Source organism: Neomonachus schauinslandi, chromosome 10, assembly GCF_002201575.2.
Source record: "Neomonachus schauinslandi chromosome 10, ASM220157v2, whole genome shotgun sequence".
Taxonomy (NCBI): domain Eukaryota; kingdom Metazoa; phylum Chordata; class Mammalia; order Carnivora; family Phocidae; genus Neomonachus; species Neomonachus schauinslandi.
The window spans coordinates 103,450,325-103,472,561 of NC_058412.1; the positions used below are offsets into that span (position 1 = coordinate 103,450,325).

The window sequence follows — 22,237 nt, forward strand, 5'->3', positions numbered from 1 at the left end:
GACTGACCATAAGGTAGCCAGGTGCTCAGCTTTTCCTATGGATACCAAACTTTTAGCCCTACCTAACATCTTATTAAATTACATCCTACTGATTTCCAGGAACAGAGAGTTCTAGAAGGCAAAGGAAAGTGTCAAGCACTTCAAACATTAACTCATGTAACCTTGACACACCTCTACAAAACAGAGCCAGGATTTGAATTTGGATTTGATTCCAGAACTGAGGCATCTTTATCCCAATTCAGGCTTCCTCCCTGCAGAAGTAGGAAAGCACAGTCTTTCTACAGTGGGTCCTATACATTTCAGAGCCACTAAATTCAGAATCAGTAGTATTTGTCACATAGGCCAGTTAAAGGTGATTTTTCAGTCAGTGATGGGGGCTCAGATTCCATTAACTTTTGTTGTTGTTGACCTGTAAATAATCTTTATGTCTGCTTCAAATAACTGGAATCTCATGGAATCCTAGAAAGATGAATTTTATTAAAGAAGGTGATTGTTGCTCCTGAGTTATTTCTAAGGTATATTTGAGCTTATCCCTGCTGATGATGCTCTAAACCTCCAAGGGCTCTGCTGTGGGCAGATGTGAAGTTGTCATCCATTGTTTTCACAATCCAGCACAATGACCAGCCCATTCACACAAAACCCACTCACACAAAACTAAGAACACAGAAGTTGTAGATTTCCACTCTCAGACAAGAACATTTTCTTCTTGCCTGCCTTAGTAGGAGACCAAGGCATTGCTGGAATAAGCCTCTTCGAAGAGAAGGGATACCCATCCACTTTATACCCTCGACTTTCTCCTAATTGGCCACCTCCCTGGATTTTACTTTGAATCCTAATTTTACTCAGACATGGTTTGCTGGCATCAACAAGACTGATACAGATTCTGGGCTATCCATTTCCTTGTCCTGCTGAGCTAAGAGTTCTCCGGGGTGATTTTTCCAAGGCTGTCCTTGAATTTGGGCTCTGGTCAGTTACACCCTCTGTCTCTCCTGACAGTCTCTGTTGGCATGACTTTTAAGAGTTCTTTCACATTCGCTGTCTGGCTTGAGTTTCACACTGTCTCTGTGAGAGGGAGTAAGTTTTATACCCAGATGAGTTAGGCCTCTGTGGGTTGTTGTAAGGGCACTGATGGCCAAGTAATTCTTCCCACCAAGGTTCTTCATGGCTGAAAAGCCATTCATATGAGTTGCCATGGCAATGTGATACAATGGGAACATTGGAAAAGTGTGGGTCTGAACTCAAAAAGAGGTGGGGTTGTAATCATGATCTGGTCACTTTCTTAGCTGGGTAACCTTGGGCAGGTCACTTGACCTCAGTCTCCTCTGAAGCCAGAACCCTTCTTCAGAAGGGTGCAGCCATGAAATGTGGGAGTATATATCCAGAGCTATGCTTGCCTTTCTCATTCCTATGGTCAGTTTGTTCAAGAATCATCCAATTACACTTAGTTATTAGTAACTAAGTCCAGTTTCCTTCTTGATGGAAGGACCTAGAGCAGCAGGAATCTCCAGCTCCTGGAGGCAGGGCTAATCCTGGGGGATCTTAGACATCCAAAGACCGTGTTGTCCAAGTCCAGCCTTAAAGAGAATTGTGGATGTCCCCGTTTCCAAGATGAGGAAAAAAGAAACCTGAGGAAGTTAAAAGGGCTTGCTCAAGGTCACCTATCAGGCATACTTGGAACCTTGGCTCTATTCAGTGCCGTCTCTCTGTAGGAACCTGGAGGTTTATCAATACCTAAGGAATTACCCACGAGATTCTAAGGAAGTGCATTTGCATTAATGACCCAAAAGTCAGCAAATAGGGGTCTCTTTGCTTTGGCTTTATGTTGGGCCCCTGTCATCCTCAGTGCCAACCCTTAGGATCTAGGACTCATATCCCAAGACTTCTTCGTCCTTTCCTGTAGATTTTCCAGACATGGGCTGGAGAGCATGGGCTGTTCACTAGACCCCAAGGGAGCTGCCTCTCTTGATCATTTCAAAGATGTTCTTAAACCTGTCTTTGCTCCTTAAATGTTATTTCTTTTCCAGAATGAATGAAGAACAGATAGCTACTGTTTGTCTGTCGGTTCTAAGAGCTCTCTCCTACCTTCACAATCAAGGAGTGATTCACAGGGACATAAAGAGTGACTCCATCCTCCTGACAAGTGATGGCCGGGTAAGATTTCATGTTTGGCCTCTCCATGGTTTATCTTGCCACTTTGTTTGTCATGGGTATTATCCTCCTAAGAACCCTTTCTCATAATTCTAAGTCTCCTTGGTCACAAGTCACCCACTGTCCTTCCCAGAAAGCTTACCAAAAGGGAAATTACCATCTTTTGTGTCATCTTATTTGTCAGGATTATCTGGTGATCTGAATTTGATGGATGACTTTCCACTTTAACAACAAGTGTAGGAGGTAATAGAAACTATGGAAATTTCTTTCCTTTTTCTTCCATGTTCTTATTTTTGTTGGAGGAGAAGAGACAACTTTTCTGGGGCTTTGTCCACCCTGTCTGTGGAGTTGTGCATGTCTGCAGTATCTCTCAGAGTTCCTGCAGGAAAGAGAAGACAAACTCCAGTGGACAGCTCGAGGAGAGTTTAATAAAGGTGTGGGCAGATGTAGACAAGTCATAAGAGCACATGAGGATTCCTGTGGCATTCTAGAATGGAGTGCCACTCTTACTGCCCCATGTCAGTGGAAGGGAGGAAGGGAACTGGCTACTGGAATCTGAAAATGGAAATTATTGTCTGAAGAGGGATGCCGGGCAGGACTCTGATCTTCAGTGGAAGACAGACCACAGTGAAGCTGCAGGATGGGAGCTGGGAGAATCAATATCCAAGCCTCACTCCATTCTTTCCTTCTAGTCTCCTATTGGTTCTCCCCATTGGCTGAACCCAATCAGAAGCCATCAGTGCAGTCAACACAGGTTGGTGTCCCAGGGCTCAGAGAGGAAGAGAATAGATCTGGAAAGGCAAACAAAAGATATTCATCACACTAGCTTATACCCAGGCCCAGATTGCTGCATTTCCCATGTCCACAGCCAGCTCAAGGGATTCTGCCGAAACTCATCAGCCACACCAGGTTACAAAAGAATATAGACTACAGTAGCCAAGGAAAGAATGAGTTGGCATTTCAAGGCAGTCTTAGTTAGATGGAAGAGTTTTGAAGCATAGATTTTTTTACCATCTAGGCCCTTTTAACCTCCCTGAAACTCCCACCAGAGGTAATGGTGCTGACATGCAGGGAGCCAGCTGTCCCATTGAAACACCTGTCTTTTACAACCCAGCAACCTCAGCCATGTGGAAAATGTTCACATCACAGCAGAATTGCCCAGGAACCATCAGAGGGCAGCTAGAAGAAACTGCCCCAACACTTTGCCTTTTCTTCTTTTGTTTTAAAGAGATTGTCAATTCTATTGTGGAAAATTCAGGAAATTCAGAAAAGTATAAAGGACAAAATAAAGATCACTCTTAATGCATTTCCCATTCTCCCCATCTTTCCCTGTATATTTACTTGTAAACTTGGAATTATTTTTAATGGATAGTTTAAGTCCTGTTTTTTCCATTACTCTGGCTGAATTTTTTTTTAAGTGGGTATGAGAGGATGCATCAGTCAGCTTTTGCTACATAACAAACACTTAGTGGCTTAAAACAACAACCATGTATTTGCTCACAGTTCTGTGAGTCAGCATTTGGGCTGACCTCTGCTGGAACAGCTTATCTCCACTCCATGTGACATCAGCCAAGCTCACTCTTGCATTTGTGGTCAGCCTGCTATGGATGGCCTCACTCATTTGCCCGGTGCTTTGCCATGTGTCCCGTATCTCCCAGCAGACTCTCCCGGGCTTATTCTCATGGTGTCTGTGGCAAGGTTCCCCAGAGCTGCAAGAGAGGCAAGCTCCACTGCACACTTTTGAACCCTCTGCTTTTTTTTAAATTTGAATCTTTTTTTTAATTTTACTTTATTATGTTATGTTAGTCACCATACAATACATCATTAGTTTTTTTTTTTTAAAGATTATTTATTTATTTATTTATTAGAGAGTGAGCAGGAGAGAAACAGCATGAGAGGGGAGAGGGTCAGAGGGAGAAGCAGGCTCCCCGCTGAGCTGGGAGCCCGATGTGGGACTCGATCCCAGGACCCTGGGATCATGACCTGAGCTGAAGGCAGTCGCTTAACCAACTGAGCCACCCAGGCGCCCCACATCATTAGTTTTTGATGTAGTGATCCACAATTCATTGTTTTCGTATAACCCAGTGCTCCATGCAGTATGTGCTCTCCTTAATACCCATCTCCCCACCCCCCTCCCCTCTAAAACCCTCAGTTTGTTTCTCAGAGTCCATAGTCTCTCGTAGTTCATCTCTACCTCTAATTGCCCCCCCTTCATTTTTCCCTTCCTTCTCCTAATGTCCTCCATGCTATTCCTTAGGTTCCACAAATAAGTGAAACCATATGATAATTGACTTTCTCTGCTTGACTTATTTCACTTAGCATAATCTCCTCCAGTCCCATCCATGTTGATGTAGAAGTTGGGTATTCATCCTTTCTGATAGCTGAGTAATATTCCATTGTATATATGGACCACATCTTCTTTATCCATTCATCTGTTGAAGGGCATCTTGGCTCTTTCCACAGTTTGAACCCTCTGCTTTTATCTTGTTTGCTAATGTCCCTTTAGCCAAAGATGCAGAGTCACATTGCAAGGGAATGTAGGTTCAGGGAGGGAAAGGATATACAGCCATGTTGCACAATCTCCCAGAGAGTGGGGAGCTGTGGGAAAAGGACTGGGACCTTCCCCTGGCCTGACTCAGGAGAGTACTTAGGCAGGGTTCCATGACTTCAGAACATAATTCACAAAGCACTGAACTGATCCACAAACTGGCCCTGGGGACTGGTTCTTGCAGGAAAAAAAAGAAAAAGAAAAAGCAGGGCAGTTTTAAGGCAGGCTTTCCCCCTTTATTTCTGTAGATTGATGGCAAAGGCTTCCTGGCTGCAAGCATATGTCAGGTGTCAATATCAGGCATGAGACTAAGATAATTCGTTCTTTAATCAGCTCAAAGATCCCCCCTCCCCACAGTGTACAGAAGGTTATTAAATCATTCAGAGTCATTCTCAAGGGCAGAACCTATGCTTCACACATTTCCTGATTTTCCATGTACCCTGCAAAGAGCTCCCAGGGGCTGGCACATGGTGAGTGCTTTTAGCCTTAGTGGTTTGTGCACTCACTCCTTCCATAAATATTCACTGAATTTCTACTGTGTGCCAGGGACAGTTGTAGGTTCTAAGGATGAACACAGTAAAACCACTACTTTCTTTAAGTTTAGTTGGGGCATGGAGATGGGATAAACACAAATAAAATCAGCTCCAGACAGGTGGTGATAAGCACTAAGTTTTCTATAATTAATTTAAGCGGAATAAGGATATGGTAGAAAGTGATGGAAGATGAGGTCAGAGAAGGCCCCTCTGGGGTGGTGATGCTACAGCAGAGACTGAGGGAGTGGGTCCTATGGCTGTCAGCGTTGAGAATGTTCCAGAAGAGGGAACAAGCAGCATGTTGAGTAGATCCTGTGGCTCCTGGCCATGGGGCCCAGAGTATGTTCTTTCACATTTCAGAACAATATACCATATTGACTCCAGTGGGCTTCTTCAGTTTCTATAGAGAAAGGAAACTTTCTTTTTTCTTTCTTTTTTTTTTTTTTTTTTTTAAGAATGAGAGCAGAGACATAGTGTGGCCATTCCAAGAAAATTTTGTACTAATTTATCTTGTACCAGTTTATTAGAGCATGAAGTTTTATAGTAGAGAAGACACCCTCATTTATTTATTGTCATTGTAACAAATCACTCCCACACTTAGGGTCTTAAATCAAAAGTCATTTTAGGATTCTTACATGGCTCTGAATGTTGGCTGGGCTCAGCGAGCCAGGACTGCTCTGATTTGTGGTTAGACAATGTATCTAGAAGTCTTCCTCACTTACACGTGCTGGCTGGTGGCTGGACACTCAGCTGAGCTGCCAGGCAGAACACCCATGATGTGACCTCTCCACATGGCCTTCCTCTCAGCGTGGAGGCTGCATTCAAAGAGTGAGGGTTCCAAGAAAACAAGATGGAAGTGCATGGCAATTTTATGACCTAAACTCAAAGTTCCATAATGCCATGTCCACTGTATTTACAGCCCTTCCAGTTCAGGAGGAGGGAATGTAAAACCTTCCTCCATGGGAAGAGGATTGACTCATGTCATCAAAGGAGCTCATGGGCTGAGGAATATTATTGTTGACTTTTTCTGGAAAATATTGTCTGTCACACAAGCTGTACTGAGTTTTCTCCTTGCTGGGAGATGTGCAGCATCATTAACCCTTAGAGAAATACAAATTGAAACTAGCAGATATCACTTCACATCTATCAGAATGGCTAAAGTGAAGAGTAGTGATAACACCACTTATTCATACACTGCTGGTGGGAATGTGAAATATTATAGCCACTCTGAAAAACAAGTCCTCTCAAAACTAAAAATTGCATGGTACCAGCAATTGCATCCTTAGGCATATATTCCAGAAAAATGGAAACTTATTTTCACACATAAACTTGCACACAAATGTTGGTAGCAGTTTCATTTATTATAGCCCAGACCTAGAAACTACCTGAGTGTCCTTCAAAAGGTGAGTGGTTAAACAAACTGTGATGTGTTTGTACCACGGAATACCACTCAACAAAAAGAAAGAGGAATGAGCCAGTGATGCATGTAAACACTTAGATGAACCTCAAGGAAATTGTGCCGAGTGGATAAAAGCCAATCTCAAAACGATACATCCTGCATAATTCCATGTATATAACATTTGAGAAATAACATAACTATAGAAATGCACAGAAGATTAGTGGTCGCAGGGGTGAGGGACTGCAGGGTGACTGTAAAGGGGTACCTTGAGGTGTCATGGTGATGGGACAGTTGGGTACCACTTTTTTAAGATTTATTTATTTATTTTAGATAGAGAGTGTGTGAAAGCAGGGGGAGAGGCAGAAGGAGAGAGAATCTCAAGCAGACTCCCCACTGAGTGCAAAGCCAGACGCAGGGCCTGATCTCACAACCCTGAGATCATGACCTGAGCTGAAATCGAGAGTTGGACTCTTAACCACCTGAGCCACCCAAGTGCCCCAAGGGGCAATTGGGTACCTTGATTGTGGTGGTGGTTAATCAAGTCTACAATGTGATACAATTGCAAAGTATATACACACACTTACACACTACATACATAAATGAGTTCATGTACAAATGATTAAATCTGAACAAGGTCTATGGATTGTACCAACATCAGTTTCTTGGTGTTGATATTGTACTATAGTTGTATAAGATGCCAACATTAAAGAGGACTGGTACACATTTCTTTGCAACTTCCTATCAATCTATAATTATTTCAAAATAAAAAACTAAAAGAAACAGTGAATTGCTCAAGTTTTGTTTTTTTTTTTAAGGATAAATCTCTGGGGTGCCTGGGTAGCTCAGTCGGTTAAGCTTCTGACTCTTGATCTTGGCTCAGATCTCGATCTCAAGGTCGTGAGTTTGAGCCCCACATTGGGCTCCATGCTGGGTGTGGAGCCTAATTTTAAAAAAAGGATAAATCCTTTGTGGCCCCTTCAAAGACTAGAAGGGAAATTGTGATCAGAGTAAATTGTTCACTATTTGTCTATGACATAAATAATATATAATGAGTCACTAATTCATCTTAAGCAGGGGGGATGTGGTATTTGGAGTTTGAAAGGGAAATAAATAGCATGTTATAGAGTGGTTGCAAGAATTAAATGAAATAATTTCTGTAAAACCATCGGAAGTAAACTGGGTACAAGGTAGAAGCTCAAAGAGGGTGATCCCCCCCCATCCTTGCAACTAAGGGTTGAATAAATTCATCTATGATATTTCCTTGGCCTGAAGCTTGCATTTGAGAGATGATACTTAGGAGCCACTAGACAGTGAGTGATTTAGCTTTTATCAAATTCACTGGCTAGAATGGAATTCAAACCCATGACCTATTAAGCCCAGTGCCTATATTGAAAAGGGACATACACAGTGATTTTTATGGTCTTTTTTTTTTAACTAAAAATTGATTGCCACAATTTAAGAATCAGGAGATGTCACAGAAAATTTCAGTTGCCTGTCTTCCTTAACAACAAAAATCAAAGTATCTGACAACCCTGTGCCTGCATTCACACATGGCAGTCATGGAGGTGGCGTGGTGAGGGTGAACAGTGCCTCAGTGGATGCTCTTGGTGCCATGTCCCTATCTTCACCAGACTTCCTCCTTCAGGGCTCACTAGCTCCCCCTCCCAATGCCACCACTGGCATCTCTTCTCCTGGTGACTTTCTCCAGCCACGGCAGTCTGGTCTTCCAGCCCAGAGCAGGCTAGAAATTCCAGGAAGTTAACATTCACTAGGGGCAGCCCAGGATCATGTGATGGGAGTTGCGGTATAAACACCCCGGCTCTCTTGCCCTTGGATAGACGAGCTCTCTGGCACATGCTCTACCCAGTCTCCCAGACTTCCTCATCGGGAGTAAGCTCTGGTTCCCACATTGCTGACTAACCCTTGACTGGCTGCCTTCCCTGCCCACTTCACTACCAGGGTTTCCTGTATCTCCCCAATGAATGACTTGCACTGATTCCTTGTCTTGCGATGCGCTCAGAGGGGGCGGGAGCTAAACCAACGTAGTGCCCAGGCACAGTGTAATGTGTGTGCGCCCTCTTTTTCACAGGATTGCAAACAAGGGTAAAGGATAGTTATGGGGCCATGGGTGGCAACCACGGCCTTGTGACTGTTCCACACCCCCTTTACTGGGCCCTGACAACCAGGAGTCAGTGTCTCTTCACCAAGGACATGTACCCCTAGTTTTTCATTATCCCCACCTGGCCCATTAAATTTGTTGATTTTTTTTTTTTTTGGCACCTTTAGGCATTTGAGTGTTTTTGTCTCTTGAATAACTAGAATTTTATAGTTAGAAGAAGACCTAAAGATTATCTCCCAGAAGCTCTTTGTAAATGAAGAGAGACGTGAGCATGTTACACAGCTTGCTTAAATTCATTCCTTTACCACCACGTCTGAGATATTCCCAGATTCTATGACTCTTCCCTTCCCTGCAGGAAGCACAGCCTGAGAAGTCAGGAGACTGGGTCTGAGTCCTCCTCTCTACTGTCCTCCTAGTGTTGTACAGTCTTGGGCAAGTTCCCACCCTGTCCCACTCTGTCAAATGGCAGAGGAGCTGGCTGAGGCCTCCATGCAGACCCAGCTTAGCTGCTCTGATGCACTCCCTCTCCTCTTCAGTTTAGCAGTTGAAAAAGTAGTCCTGAAGCTGGAGACACCTTCACCAGTCTGGCCCCTTCTAGTACCTCTCCCCATTCCTTTGTCCCTGGGTCATTCCTCTTCTTAAAACAAGTTCAAGAACTGTGGCAAGTATGAAAACCAATGGAGACCTTGGCCAAAAACAAAATTCCTGGGTCCACTCCCCAGAGATTCTGACTCCAGCCAGACTGGGTGATACCCAAAAGCCTGCATCTCTCCCAAGTTCCCAGGGGATGCCTATGCTACGTACTTTGAGTATCATTGCTTTGTAAGAAGCACCCAGAAACCAGGCACAAAAGCATCTATCTTTTTGCCTTAGCAAAAACCTGGAGCAGATGCATGAATTCTTTAGAGTGTACACAGCTTACAAAATGAGAGTTTTACCTTCTTTCTTAAACCTATAGCTATCTTGTGGATAGACTCTCCTCCGCTTCTCCTCCTCCACCCATGTTTTTGTGCAGCCCCTGATTCCTAGCCAGGACCCACTGAGGTGAATAGGATCTCAGCTTTAAAGAGCAGCTTTGCGCTCTAAGCTCTAGTTTCTCCTCTTGCCCCTGGGGAACAAGCGGCATCACCTCCTTTTAAGGGGTTGGCAGTGTGCGAGCTGCAATTCTCTTAGCCTAATTGCATTAGTGAGACAGTGTTTCCTAATCTGCCATGTTGTACAGTTCTATGTGAAATAAGGCTCAGCTTAGAGGCTGTGTGATTTGCTTTGAAGATCTGCCTACAGTGCTTTATTGTACTCATTACTTGAGTTCTCATTATCTACTTGCAGGTTTGTTTAGACGAGTATTGTGTGCAATTATGTTCTTCTAGAGAATTGTCTCTTTTATGTCCTTGGATGAGTAAAAAATTCATGTAAAAGCACTTTCACGTCTACAGCAGAGGAACAGACCTAGCTTCCTGTGTTGAGTTTGTTTCTCAGCTTACATATTGTCAGGGAGATAATTATTAGTCTGGCAGGTTTGGGGTCCTTTTTTATGTCTGGAAAAAGAAAGCCACATGAGAGTTATTGAAATTAAAAACTGCCAATACCAAAATGCTGATAACATTCACCTGCTTAATTCAGGTTTTTAAAATTTACAGGCAAAAAAAAATGTTTTGGCAAAATTGCTCTTTCTCCACTGCATAGTGGGGTTACGGATTTACTCACATTAGAGCTTTGGAAATAACCACACACATGTGCACACATAATTATAGCTTCTCTGTTTCTTAAAACTGATCTAGACTTCTTCACAAAGCTCTACCAACTAAAAAAACAAACAGAAAGCAACTCTTAATTCAATATATTAAATTCAGTCTACTTAAATAAGCATCTATTAAAGTTCAACAACATTATTGTAAGCCTTTAGAATTTAGAACCTCAATCTTTCAGATTTGGCCACCATCCACTCCCTCTTCTCATTTCCCACCCCTCTCTTTCTCAAGGAGTCTGAGAGAATAAGGGACAATGTGGCTTCTGGGAACTCAAGGTGATGGATATAAGACCCATCTTCTTGTTCCTCTCTGGTCCCTGCCTTGGCATAACTGGCCTCTTCTGCTACCAGGAGTGGTGACCACTAGTCCCACAGTTCTGGGCTTTTCAGAAGGGTGCCTCTGCAACATTTTGCAACTCCAGCCTCTTGTTTCAAGTCTTGAGAGCCATCCTGAGGCTCCCCATGTCAACCATAGACTTGTGCCAGGCACTTTTCCATTCCTTCATTGAGATCTGGAGGAGCTTCTGGACCCCTGCACAACAGACAGAGACCATGGAAGCCAATAGCATTGCCTCAAGTTCACTGCCACCCACTCTGTTGCCATCTCTCCAGGAGGCCAACATTCACTAGTATGTCTATACCCATTGTTAAAATATTGTAATATTTTCATGCTTGTTGGTTAATAGCCACTGTTTTGAATCATTGGAGTATCCCCCCATTACAACAGCCCTTTACTGGGATGTTCTTGCCTCATTAAAGATGGTAAAGCCCCCAGGATAACTCCAGAACACAGCTCAGCTTCATGTCTAGACTCCGATTGGTCTAGATGATTCTGGTTATTAAATATTTTGAATATTACCTCTGAACAAAGATGCATGTGGCTGTTCCTCTCCCTTGTTTGTTTGGAGTTGTATGCTACTCAGGTATTTCTGAAGGCCACCGCCATCTGCTTAGGGTGGTGGAAGTGATGTATAATAAAGAGTTGGGACCTGAATCAAATGACTGCTCTTTGTCTTCTCCTGCAAACAATTGCAGGCTAAAAGGGATGGTCTATAGGCTTTTCACTTCTCTGAATTATAGACTCCTTTGACAATAGGGTAACAAGGATTATGGACCAGCTACCATGACCTCTTCTTTATACCACATGGGAAATCTATGATCTGACCAATCTGGGTTTGATTCTTGATATGCCAAAGCAATTGAGAAAAGCATCTCTCCATTAAACCAGCTTTCTCTAGCATTCCATCTGGAACAATCCAATCTCTTCCCTCCCCAAACCACACCACCACTAACCTTGGCCTGATTAGAGAGGAGATCATGATCATGAGGAGATAGAAAAAGACACAAATAATTTCCAAAACATTACCCCCATTTTATCTGTGTTCCAACTTTGATTCTAGAAGCAGCTTTCTTCAGTAAGTCAGTAATGGTTTCAAAAAGAGTACCAATGTGTCCTCTACCACATGGTCTATCATATATGTATGTGTCGTTATAAAATAAAATCAATCATGTGTTTTTTTGGTATCTACTGTTTTCCCAGCTTTTAAGGAACACAGTGAGACTTCACAATTAGGAGGCAGAGCTTTTGCCTTTGAGGACTGTCATTTCTAGCTGGAGGGACAAAATCAGCATCAGAATATAGTTCAATATTAAATGAGTGCTAAATTCTTTCACATTCAGAGAGGGGAGATCAATATGGTCTCCTGAGAAGAATTCTGGAGGAAGTGAGAAGTGACCAGGGCCTTGAAATATGAATTTCATATTTTTGAATTAAGGACTGCATATGCTTTCCTCTAAGACTAGGAAGTAGACAAAGATGTTCCCCTTTATCTCTCCTTTTCAACATCATACCAGAAGTACTAGCATATGTGGTAATCCAAGAAAAGGAATAATAAAAGGTATACATATTGGGAAGGAAGAAGTAAAACTGTCTTTGTTCACAGCTGACATTATCATCCATGTAGAAAATTCAAAAGAATTGACAAGAAAAACTAAAACTAATTACGATTATAGCAAGGTTGAAGGATATATGGTTTTAGACAAAAGTCGATCATTTTGCTATATGCTAGCAATGAAAGTGAATTTGAAATTAAAAACACAGTGCCACTTAAACTCTAAAATATTTAGGCATAAATCTAACAAAACATATACTAGATTTATATGAGGGAAACTACAAAACAGTGATGGTTGAAATCAAAGGACTAAATAAATGGAAATGTTTGTGGATAAATCCAATGTTTGTAGATACGAAGACTCAATATTCCTAAAATGTCATTTCTTCCCACCTCAATCTATAGATTCAGTGCAATCCCAGTCAACATCCAAGCAAATTATTTTGTGGGTATTGACAAACTGATTCTAAAGTGTATGTGGAGAGAGAAAAGACCAACACAATAGCCAACACATAGTAAAGAAGAACAAAGTCATACAAGACAACCACTGCCTGACTTTAGGACTTACTAGAAAGCTATAGTCATCGAGACAGTGTGGTACTGGCAAAAGGAAAGACAGATGGGCCAGTGGCACCAAATAGCCCAGAAATAGACCCACATAAATCTGATCTGTCAACTGATCTTTGACAAAAGAGCAAAGGCAATACAATGGAACAAAGATGGTCTTTTCAACAAATGGTGCTGGAACAACTAGACATCCACATGCAAAAAAATTAATCTAGACACAGGGTTTATACCTTTCATAAAAATTAACTCCATGTGGAAACACAGACTCAATGGAAATATAGGTTGAGAAGGGAGGAGAGAGGTCTGCACTAAGCGTGGGAGGAGAAAGCGTATCCAGGAAGAGCATATAAAAACAAGAGGTAAGGGTTAAGACCCAAACCCTTGGAAGCCCAGTCTTTAAGGTGTGAGCAGCAGAGAAAGAGCCAGAGAAAAAGGTTGAAAAAGTTCAGGGAGTTCTGAAGACAATTAAGGGAGAACTTGTGCCATAGAGACCATACCTTTAATCTGTGGAAATTTTACCTTCAAATGCCCATTCTGAACTGTCGTTTTCTTTGAACGTATTCTATCACCACCAACAACTCTAGGCGGCAGTCCTCTTCAGTGAGGCCCTCTGAAGTTCAGACCAAGTCATCATGAACAGGAATCACAGCCCCCAGAAATAAACCCAATCCTGGTCTTCCAGATTATATAAACCTGCAGGGAGCCTAATGGTGCTGTATGTTCTTAAGAATAATCTTAAAAGCTCTGTGCAAGGGTTTTCAGGGTGTTTTTTTTTTTTCCCTCTTTGATGACATCTAAGATAAATAACATATATATACATTGGGTCATTAGGATGGCCACCTTTTTTTTTTTAAAAAAAAGATTATTTATTTGAGAGAAAGAGAATGAGAGATAGAGAGCATAAGAGGGAAGAGGGTCAGAGGGAGAAGCAGACTCCCTGCTGAGCAGGGAGCCCAATGTGGGACTTGATCCCAGGACTCCAGGATCATGACCTGAGCTGAAGGCAGTCGCTTAACCAACTGAGCCACCCAGGCGCCCAGGATGGCCACCTTAAACCCCTAGTAACCAAGTGCTAACACCCAGTTACTACACCCATATTTCTGCCTACGCTGATGTTTACATTGGCCAGTTCAGTTTTTTGTAAGCAAAGGAAGAAATCAAAAAGAAGAGCCAATACTTCAAAGTGATGTCTTAGCATTCTATATAATACGGTCTTGCATTAATTCAAATACAGAAATGGGGTTGATCATTTTAACCCTTTCATGGTACTTGGAAATCTGAATGTGTTCAATGCAAAACAACCTAACCAGCAACAGTATGTACAAAACTCACATTAAGAATAGCAATTTACGGCCAACAGACACATGAAAAACTGCTCCACATCACTTGGCATCAGGGAGATCCAAATCAAAACCTCAATGAGATACCACCTCACACCAGTCAGAATGGCTAAAATTAATAAGTCAGGAAACAACAGATGTTGGCGAGGATGCAGAGAAAGGGGAACCCTCCTACACTGTTGGTGGGAATGGAAGCTGGTGCAGCTACTCTGGAAAACAGTATGGAGGTTCCTCAAAAAGCTGAAAATAGAGCTACACTACAACCCAGCAATTGCACTACTGGGTATTTACCCCAAAGATACAAATGTAGGGATCCGAAGGGGCACGTGCACCCCAATGTTTATAGCAGCAATATCCACAACAGCCAAACTATGGAAAGAGCCTAGATGTCCATCACAGATGAATGGATAAAGAAGATGTGGTATATATATACAATGGAATATTATGCAGCCATCAAAAAATTGAGATCTTGCCATTTGCAACGACATGGATAGAACTAGAGGGTATTATGCTAAGCAAAATAAGTCAATCAGAGAAAGATAATTATCATATGATCTCATTGATATGAGAAATTTGAGAAACAAGACAGAGGACCATAGGGGAAGGGAGGGAAAAACGAAACATGATGAAACCAGAGAGGGAGACAAACCATAAGAGACTCTTAATCTCAGGAAACAAATTGAGGGTTGCTGGAGTGGAGGGGGGGTGGGAGGGATGGGGTGGCTGGGTGATGGACATTGGGGAGGGTATGTGCTATGGTGAGTGCTGTGAATTGTGTAAGACTGATGAATCACAGACCTGTGCCCCTGGAACAAATAATACATTATATGTTAACAAAAAATAATAAAAAAAAAGAATAGCAATTTACTGGGGTGCCTGGGTGGCTCAGTTAAGCGTCCAGCTCTTGATCTCAGCTCAGGTCTTAGATCTCAGGGTCATGAGTTCAAGCCCTCCGTGCCCAGCATGGAGCCCACTTAAAAAAAAAAAAAAAGCAATTTACTTAGGTTGTGGGTTTGAATTTTAACAAATTTGTTGTTTGGAGTATAATTTGTAAATTTTTTTTGGTTTCACATTTGCAAGTGAACCCTGGTAGAGCCTGGGAGGTTTCTCCATTAAAATGGATTGTGCCTTTCCAATAAAAAGGTCTGACAACCACCAGTATTTCCAAGGCCTATTCATGAGACTGTTTTGTTTTGAATTTGAAACTCTATTTCTCCATCTGGAAGCTCGCATTTTTAGACTGTTAACTTTGTTGTATTCCTTTCCTTTTCAGATAAAGTTATCGGACTTTGGTTTCTGTGCTCAAGTTTCTAAAGAGGTGCCCAAGAGGAAATCACTGGTTGGCACTCCCTACTGGATGGCGCCCGAGGTGATTTCTAGGCTACCTTATGGGACAGAGGTAAGGGGGTGACAGTCATTGTTTTGGGGTGGCTGGACAGGCTTAGGGATGCAGTGGTTCTGAGAGAGTTAATGACCACAGATCGGGGTGATGACGTTTGACTCCGTATTTGACCCCCACTCACTAGACTTGTCACAGAATAGGTTGTGGCAGGAAGGGGACTGGTCACCATTAAGGAAATTGCCACAACATTGATCCAGAGGCCTTTATTGAGGTCCTAAACAGCCACTGGGGGTAGGGGGGGAATCACATAAACTCTGACCCCACCCTCAGTGGCAGGCATACCCCAAGCAAGGCAATACAACTTGAAACGTGGCCAGAAATGCACAGATTAGCAGGTGTCATGACTCAAAGGATAGATGGTCAGAGAAAGCTCTGCAAAATAGAGGTAATATTTGGCTGAGCAGTAACATTTTCCCCTAGAAAAAATTATATATGAATATTATAATGTATTTTAAAATAGGGCACAATTTCTGTTTCCCTTGGAAAAGAAACAATTGCTCATAATCTGTTAAGGAATAAGGTTTGGGTATGTGAAAATGAGGGGCCAGAAGGAGTGGAGGAAAAGCCTTCTAGAGAGGGAGTACTGTGAGCAAAGCCCTGAGGCACGCAAGTCTATGCACACGGCAGTAAGGAGCTCGTTCCAGCCGGGCACACAGCGTTTCCACACATTATGGTGCGGAAGGTGATTCTAAGAGAGGAGAAGCATGAAGAGGTGGCATGGACCAGTGAACTAAGGATATCGGCATAAGTGAAGGCGGACTCGGCTCTCCTTCCCTTCTTTGCTTGCCCTTGAATGAGTACTCGACTTGTTTGTCTCACTGTGGTCCCAAAAGCATAAATTCTCAGTGAAGATCACAGCAAGCGTTATAACAGGAATGCAGCTCACTGATAAGAGGTGGAATGTGGCTGGAACGGGGAAGCAGTTGTAACTGGGAATTGATATAGCCCAGCTATGGCTTCTCATCATCCTGACTTCCCATGTTGCATTCAGAAAGAATTGCTTGTTGTCTCTTCCTTTTCTTTTCTCTGTTCCCTGAAAATGGTTTTGTAAGGCAGGGTTTTGTGCACGCTGCTTCAAAATGATAAAATGCAAAGGAAAGAACCCCAATGTAGGGAAGGAAGAGCTATTTTAGAAAATTAAATTAATAGAAGGATCAGCATATATAGTGTTGTGCAATGTAGATTTTGCAGTTTGTTATGAATATGTCAGATGCCTTTTTTTATGGTTTAAATGCAACTTCTTCTCTATGTTCATAACATAAAATTTGGGTGTTTTTATCATCTGCCCTGATAGGTAACCACCAAAGATAGCAGTAAAAAAAAAAAAAGTTCCGAACTCCAGAATGTTAAGATGCTCCTGTGTACCTAAATGGCAGAATCTTCACTGAAGTTGTCTTTAAAAAGCAAATGAATATACTGTATGTTAATTAAAATGAATTTAAATGAAATAAAAATAACAATTAAAATAAAAAAGCAAATGAAGACCATTAGCAAAAACTTGGTAACTCGGCACTTCAGGCTGTAAATCTGTGCTATAGGTTTTGGAAGTTTACAAATACCACCTTAATTTATAAATGGGTATGTATCTGTTGGGTCCCCTGGACACATCCAACATTTCAGAATGTTCTCCTTGCCTGAGATAACCACTGGGTTGTGCCTAACAGGTGGACATCTGGTCCCTCGGGATCATGGTGATAGAAATGATCGATGGCGAACCCCCCTACTTCAATGAGCCTCCCCTCCAGGCCATGCGGAGGATTCGGGACAGTTTACCTCCAAGAGTGAAGGACCTACACAAGGTGAGAAGCAGCATCTGTTGCTGAAGTTCAAAATCATTCTTAGATATTTTAGTCTCTCTGTAGCTTCAAAGACTGGCATATCGTATCCACAAGTAGATCCTGGTTTATGGGCATCCACTTTGGAATTAGAATCACATGGATTCAAATCTCTGCTCTCCCTGTTCACTCAATGGTCAAGGGACTCAGCCTCTCCATCTCTGAAGTTTGTCTATAAAATGGGTTACAACTGGCTCCTCTTTTGTAGGGTTGGCTAGAAGAGTCAGGCACTCAACGAGAACTCCCTTGCTGAGCACCTGTGACATACTGGGGACTGTTCTAATTACTGGGGATATTGCAGCACAAGACCTCAGATTTCCTGACTCATAGAGCTTGTGTTCTAGTTGGGAAGGCAGATGGTAAAACCACAAACGAATGGATGAACAAAATAATTTCAGGGAGTGGAGCAAAGCAAACGCTGTAATGCAATGGAGTATGAAGGAGAGGGGTGTTGGGAACTCGTTTAGGTTGAAAGGTGAAAGAAGCCCTTTCTGGGGACAGATTGTCTGAACTGGAATATGAATAGAAGGAAGAAGCAAGATATGCAGAGATCCGGGAGAAAAAAGTCTGAGGCAAAGGGAACCACAGGTGCAAAGGCCCTGTGCCAAGATGGAAAGCTTCTGTGGCTGAGCAAAGCGAGCCAGGGGAAAGGGTAAGACATGTCAGGGAGGGGAGCAGGCTGGATCGTACAGGGCAATGAAGGGCATGGTTAAGGGAACAAGTAGGGTCTTTCCTGTTTTCCAAGTGTTGCCAAGTAGGGTCAAGCTCAGAAAATAATGATGTTGAGTCAAAGAAACACCAGTCTGGCAAATGCCAGTCTGGCACTGGGAGGAACCGAGGCTGCCTTTTGGGGGGGAATTACCCTCTCCATCCCTAAAGCTTAGAGAAGAGTCCCAATAGAATCACCCCTATAGTTGTGTGAACTTGCAGGAAAACAGGAAACTGCTTGAATTGAACAGGAGATTAAGACATTTACTGCATTTTTAAGTAATCAAAAGTGGCTAAAATAGCATGGTATCAAAATAGTCCCACACCCAATGCAAATGGCTTGGTGTTCTTCCGAGTCACATTCAAGAGCAGCCTTAATCCTAATGGTCAGAAACTAGACACCACCCAAGGTTGTTTTCCAAATGGATAAATAATATGTGGTATAATTTAACAGTGAATACTATACAGCAATGACAAGTTTAAAGCTTTTACCGCACACCTCGGGGATGAATCCCACAGACACAATGTTGAGTAAAAGAAGCCAGACAGAGAAGAGCTGATGGTATATAACTCCATTTCTATAAAGGACAAAAGAGGTAAAATTAATGTATGCTACTAGAAGTCAGGAGAGTGGTGACTCGTTGCAGGGAGATGAGTATTATCAGGAAGGGGGCCCAAGGTAGCCCCCCAGAGTGGTAGAAGTGTTCTGTATTGTGATGGGGCTGGAGAGTAAATAGGTGTATACACACACACACACACACACACACACTACTGTAAGACATACACTTAACATTTATGCATTTGAATGTATGTAAGATATACTTCAAAAAGGAAATTACAGGAAAACATACTATCTGTGTCAGATATCCTTCCAGAACCTTGTTTGTTTTCAAGAAGGGGGAGTCCAAAAAGCCTAGATGGTTGCAATTGTTAGAAAAATAAAACTATTCCATGTTTGTACCACACTTCCATCAGATATATGTGACCAGTGCCTATAAATAGTAAACACTTCATAAGCTATTGTTCCTATTATTATTTAATTTAGCAAATCGACCATCATGTTTCATTGCTCTATCATTAACTCCTATTATTTCAAACATGAAGAAGGTAAAGAAGCATTCACTTCAGTAGCACATATACTGAAGAAGGTCAAGAAAACAGCGTGTGTTAATAAAGGCAGTACCTGCTTTTGCTTCCATAATTTCTTTCTTCTCAAGCTGACTTTCTAGAATTTGCTACTGTTTGATAGAATGACTTAACTGGAAAGTGGCTGGGAAACCACTTTAGGGGAACTGGGTTGGGTTTCTGTGTTAGTCCTCAGGATGGGATCTTGTGTTCTCACAGGTTTCTTCAGTGCTCCGGGGATTCCTAGACCTGATGCTGGTGAGGGAACCCTCCCAAAGAGCCACAGCCCAGGAACTCCTTGGACATCCATTCTTGAAACTGGCAGGTCCGCCATCTTGCATCGTTCCCCTTATGAGACAATACAGACATCACTGAGTAGAGGATTCTACTGGTGGAATAGCTGGAAGAGCTAGATGAGGACATGAGGATAATTCAGGAGAACATGAGGAACATGAAAAAGGCCTGTGTACTCTAACCAGCTGATCAGTGGGACAATGTGATAACAGGCAGGGTTCAACAGACCAGGGCATCTTCTTGTGTCTTAAAACAGGCATCTCTCCACTGACAGCTGCTGTGGTCATTTGGAACACGGCTTTAATAAGTCATTATTATATTTTTCAACCCTTCATCCAGCAAATCAGAAGGACTCAGTACAAACTCCGTTACGACATATCCTAGCCACATGCAGGGTAACGCATAGGATTTTCTATATTGAAAGAATACTTTTCTGGCAAAAAAAAAAAAAAAGAAAGGAAAACAAAAAGCACTTTTTTCTTAATGGTAGCAGTGTAATGTATTTTGCAATGAATTTGTAATTTTTCTGTACGATAGTTTTGATAATTTATAGTACTTTGATGTTACGTAGCCATAGTATAAGTTAAAGTAATACTTGTTTACTAGCAAGAGTTTGAACAAAGCCTTTCCTACTTTTTTATCCCTTTCAGAGAAACAACGATTCTTTAGGAACTTTGAATACTGAATGACTCTCAATCACCGTCAGCTTTAGTAGAATATCTTTCTTATCTTAACAAGTGTCTTATGTGATGGAGGAAGAGTTAAGAGTGATGGTGATGGAGGTGCACATTTCATTTATCCAACCAAAAATAACAAAATTGGAGCCACAGTAGGCCACCAAGCCACTCCTTGAGATAAAGCTAAATCTTTGGAAAATTCAAATTTTCCTTCAAGGCTATTAATCGCAGACCAGTGTTTGCACAGCAGGGTGTTTCCCCTGTCACACCCTCTCTCCAGTGGGTGCGACTCCCCCCCACCCCCCACCGCCCCACCGCCCCCCCATCCCCCCACCCTCACCCCCACCCCCGTGTGGCCACATTTCCCGCCGAGGGAACAATTTTCAGTGCTAGGATCATTGGACTCAGTTCCCCAAATCGAATGTTAAAGGAAGACTGAGAATTCCAGTCTCACTAAGGGAAAGGAGAGAGAACAGGGCAAGATGTTTGGTTTTGTTTGTCACTGTTTTGAAAACTCTGTATGCTAGCACACCAGACTCTTGTCTGTATTTACCGTCGTACCACAGTATTGCTATTGTTCCTATATCGTGCTGGAAGTCAGGACTGACTCTAGAGGATGAATTAGGAAGGGGGTATTTTACCAGGTGTGTTCTGACTTCAGTTGTGACCCTGTTATAATGTGTTTCCGACATAGGGGAGTTGTGCTGCTGACTAGATCTTCTTGAATGTTGATAAAAATGAATGACTACTACAATACATTTTGTGTTGCTTGTTGGATGAATTTGCATGTTAACTGTAGGCCAATATAGATTTGCCTTTAAAAACTCTGGAAGAGCTACATAGTCATCATTAGTTTCTGTTAATTATGCATCAGAAAAAAAAGCCATTTGTTACCAAACTGGAAAACCAGAGGCTTTTCTTAATGACTTCAACATACTGTAACAAATAGGGATTTAAATTTGTGAAAATGCTCTGGTTTCTGTAAGCATAATTAAGAATTTTTGTAATTAATAGGTTGCTAATTATTTATTATAGCTAAAACAGAAAAAAAAGGCATAAAATGACCTTCTACAGATTAGATTTTTCAGTTTTTCCCCCAAACTGGAAATGTCTCACCATGAATAGGATTTATAATTTTGTTTCATAAAACACAACAAATCAATGTTTTATGTAAAATATTAAAATATTAATATAAATATGTATGAATAAAAATCTAAATCCAGAAAATGGCCGTCCTAAAAGTTCATGGAACAGATTGTATTACTTTAACCAGGACTATGTAGAAGTAGAAAGAAAAAGAAAATCTTTTTTTAACCAAAACAAATATTAAAAACCACTGCAGAAAATTGTGGATTTTGGATTCCAAACATTTTCAACAGTGTAATAGAAATTTTTCTGTAATTTTCTTATCACTGGGTATTTTATAAATATTCATTGAGTTTACCGAAAGTTACTGTAGCTTAAAAGGTTTTGTGAGCACTATTGGCAGAAACTGCACTTGCAAATAAAAATAAATGTTTGCCTTTTTCCCATCGTGTTATTAGAAAATCCAGTGATTTCCTGAATTTGTTTTCTTGAGTAACCAAGAATGCTTTCTTTATGAACTTGGGGAATGCAAATGAGTTAGAATAAAGTTAGATGTAACATCATGATGACATGAACCAAAGACAAATAGTCCCATCCCCAGAGGTCACAAACAGTGGAAGACTGTGGTAAAGATGCCACAACTAAGAAGAAAAAAATTACTAAAGTCTGAAAGGCCACGTGCAAGGAAAGCCAGATTCATGACTGAAGACTCACTCCACTTTCCTCTTTCAAAGACGCTGAACTGATCCGAAGGCTTTTATCAACAAAAGGCATAAAGAGGGGATTATTCTGGATTAGAGCAGGTGTAGTGAAG

The 22,237-nt window shown here is 41.8% G+C and overlaps 1 protein-coding gene across 1 annotated transcript in view; it reads left to right on the forward strand.

Annotated features, from left to right (window-relative positions):
• Positions 1-20,110, forward strand: part of PAK5 (p21 (RAC1) activated kinase 5) — a 305,518-nt gene extending 285,408 nt beyond the window's left edge. The window contains exons 7-10 of the mRNA XM_021689080.1: positions 2,025-2,151; positions 15,570-15,695; positions 17,363-17,497; positions 19,586-20,110. Coding sequence (XP_021544755.1) covers positions 2,025-2,151; positions 15,570-15,695; positions 17,363-17,497; positions 19,586-19,741 — 544 coding nt within the window. The 3' untranslated portion in view covers positions 19,742-20,110. The remainder of the gene's footprint in view (positions 1-2,024; positions 2,152-15,569; positions 15,696-17,362; positions 17,498-19,585) is intronic.
• The last annotated feature ends 2,127 nt before the right edge of the window (positions 20,111-22,237 follow it).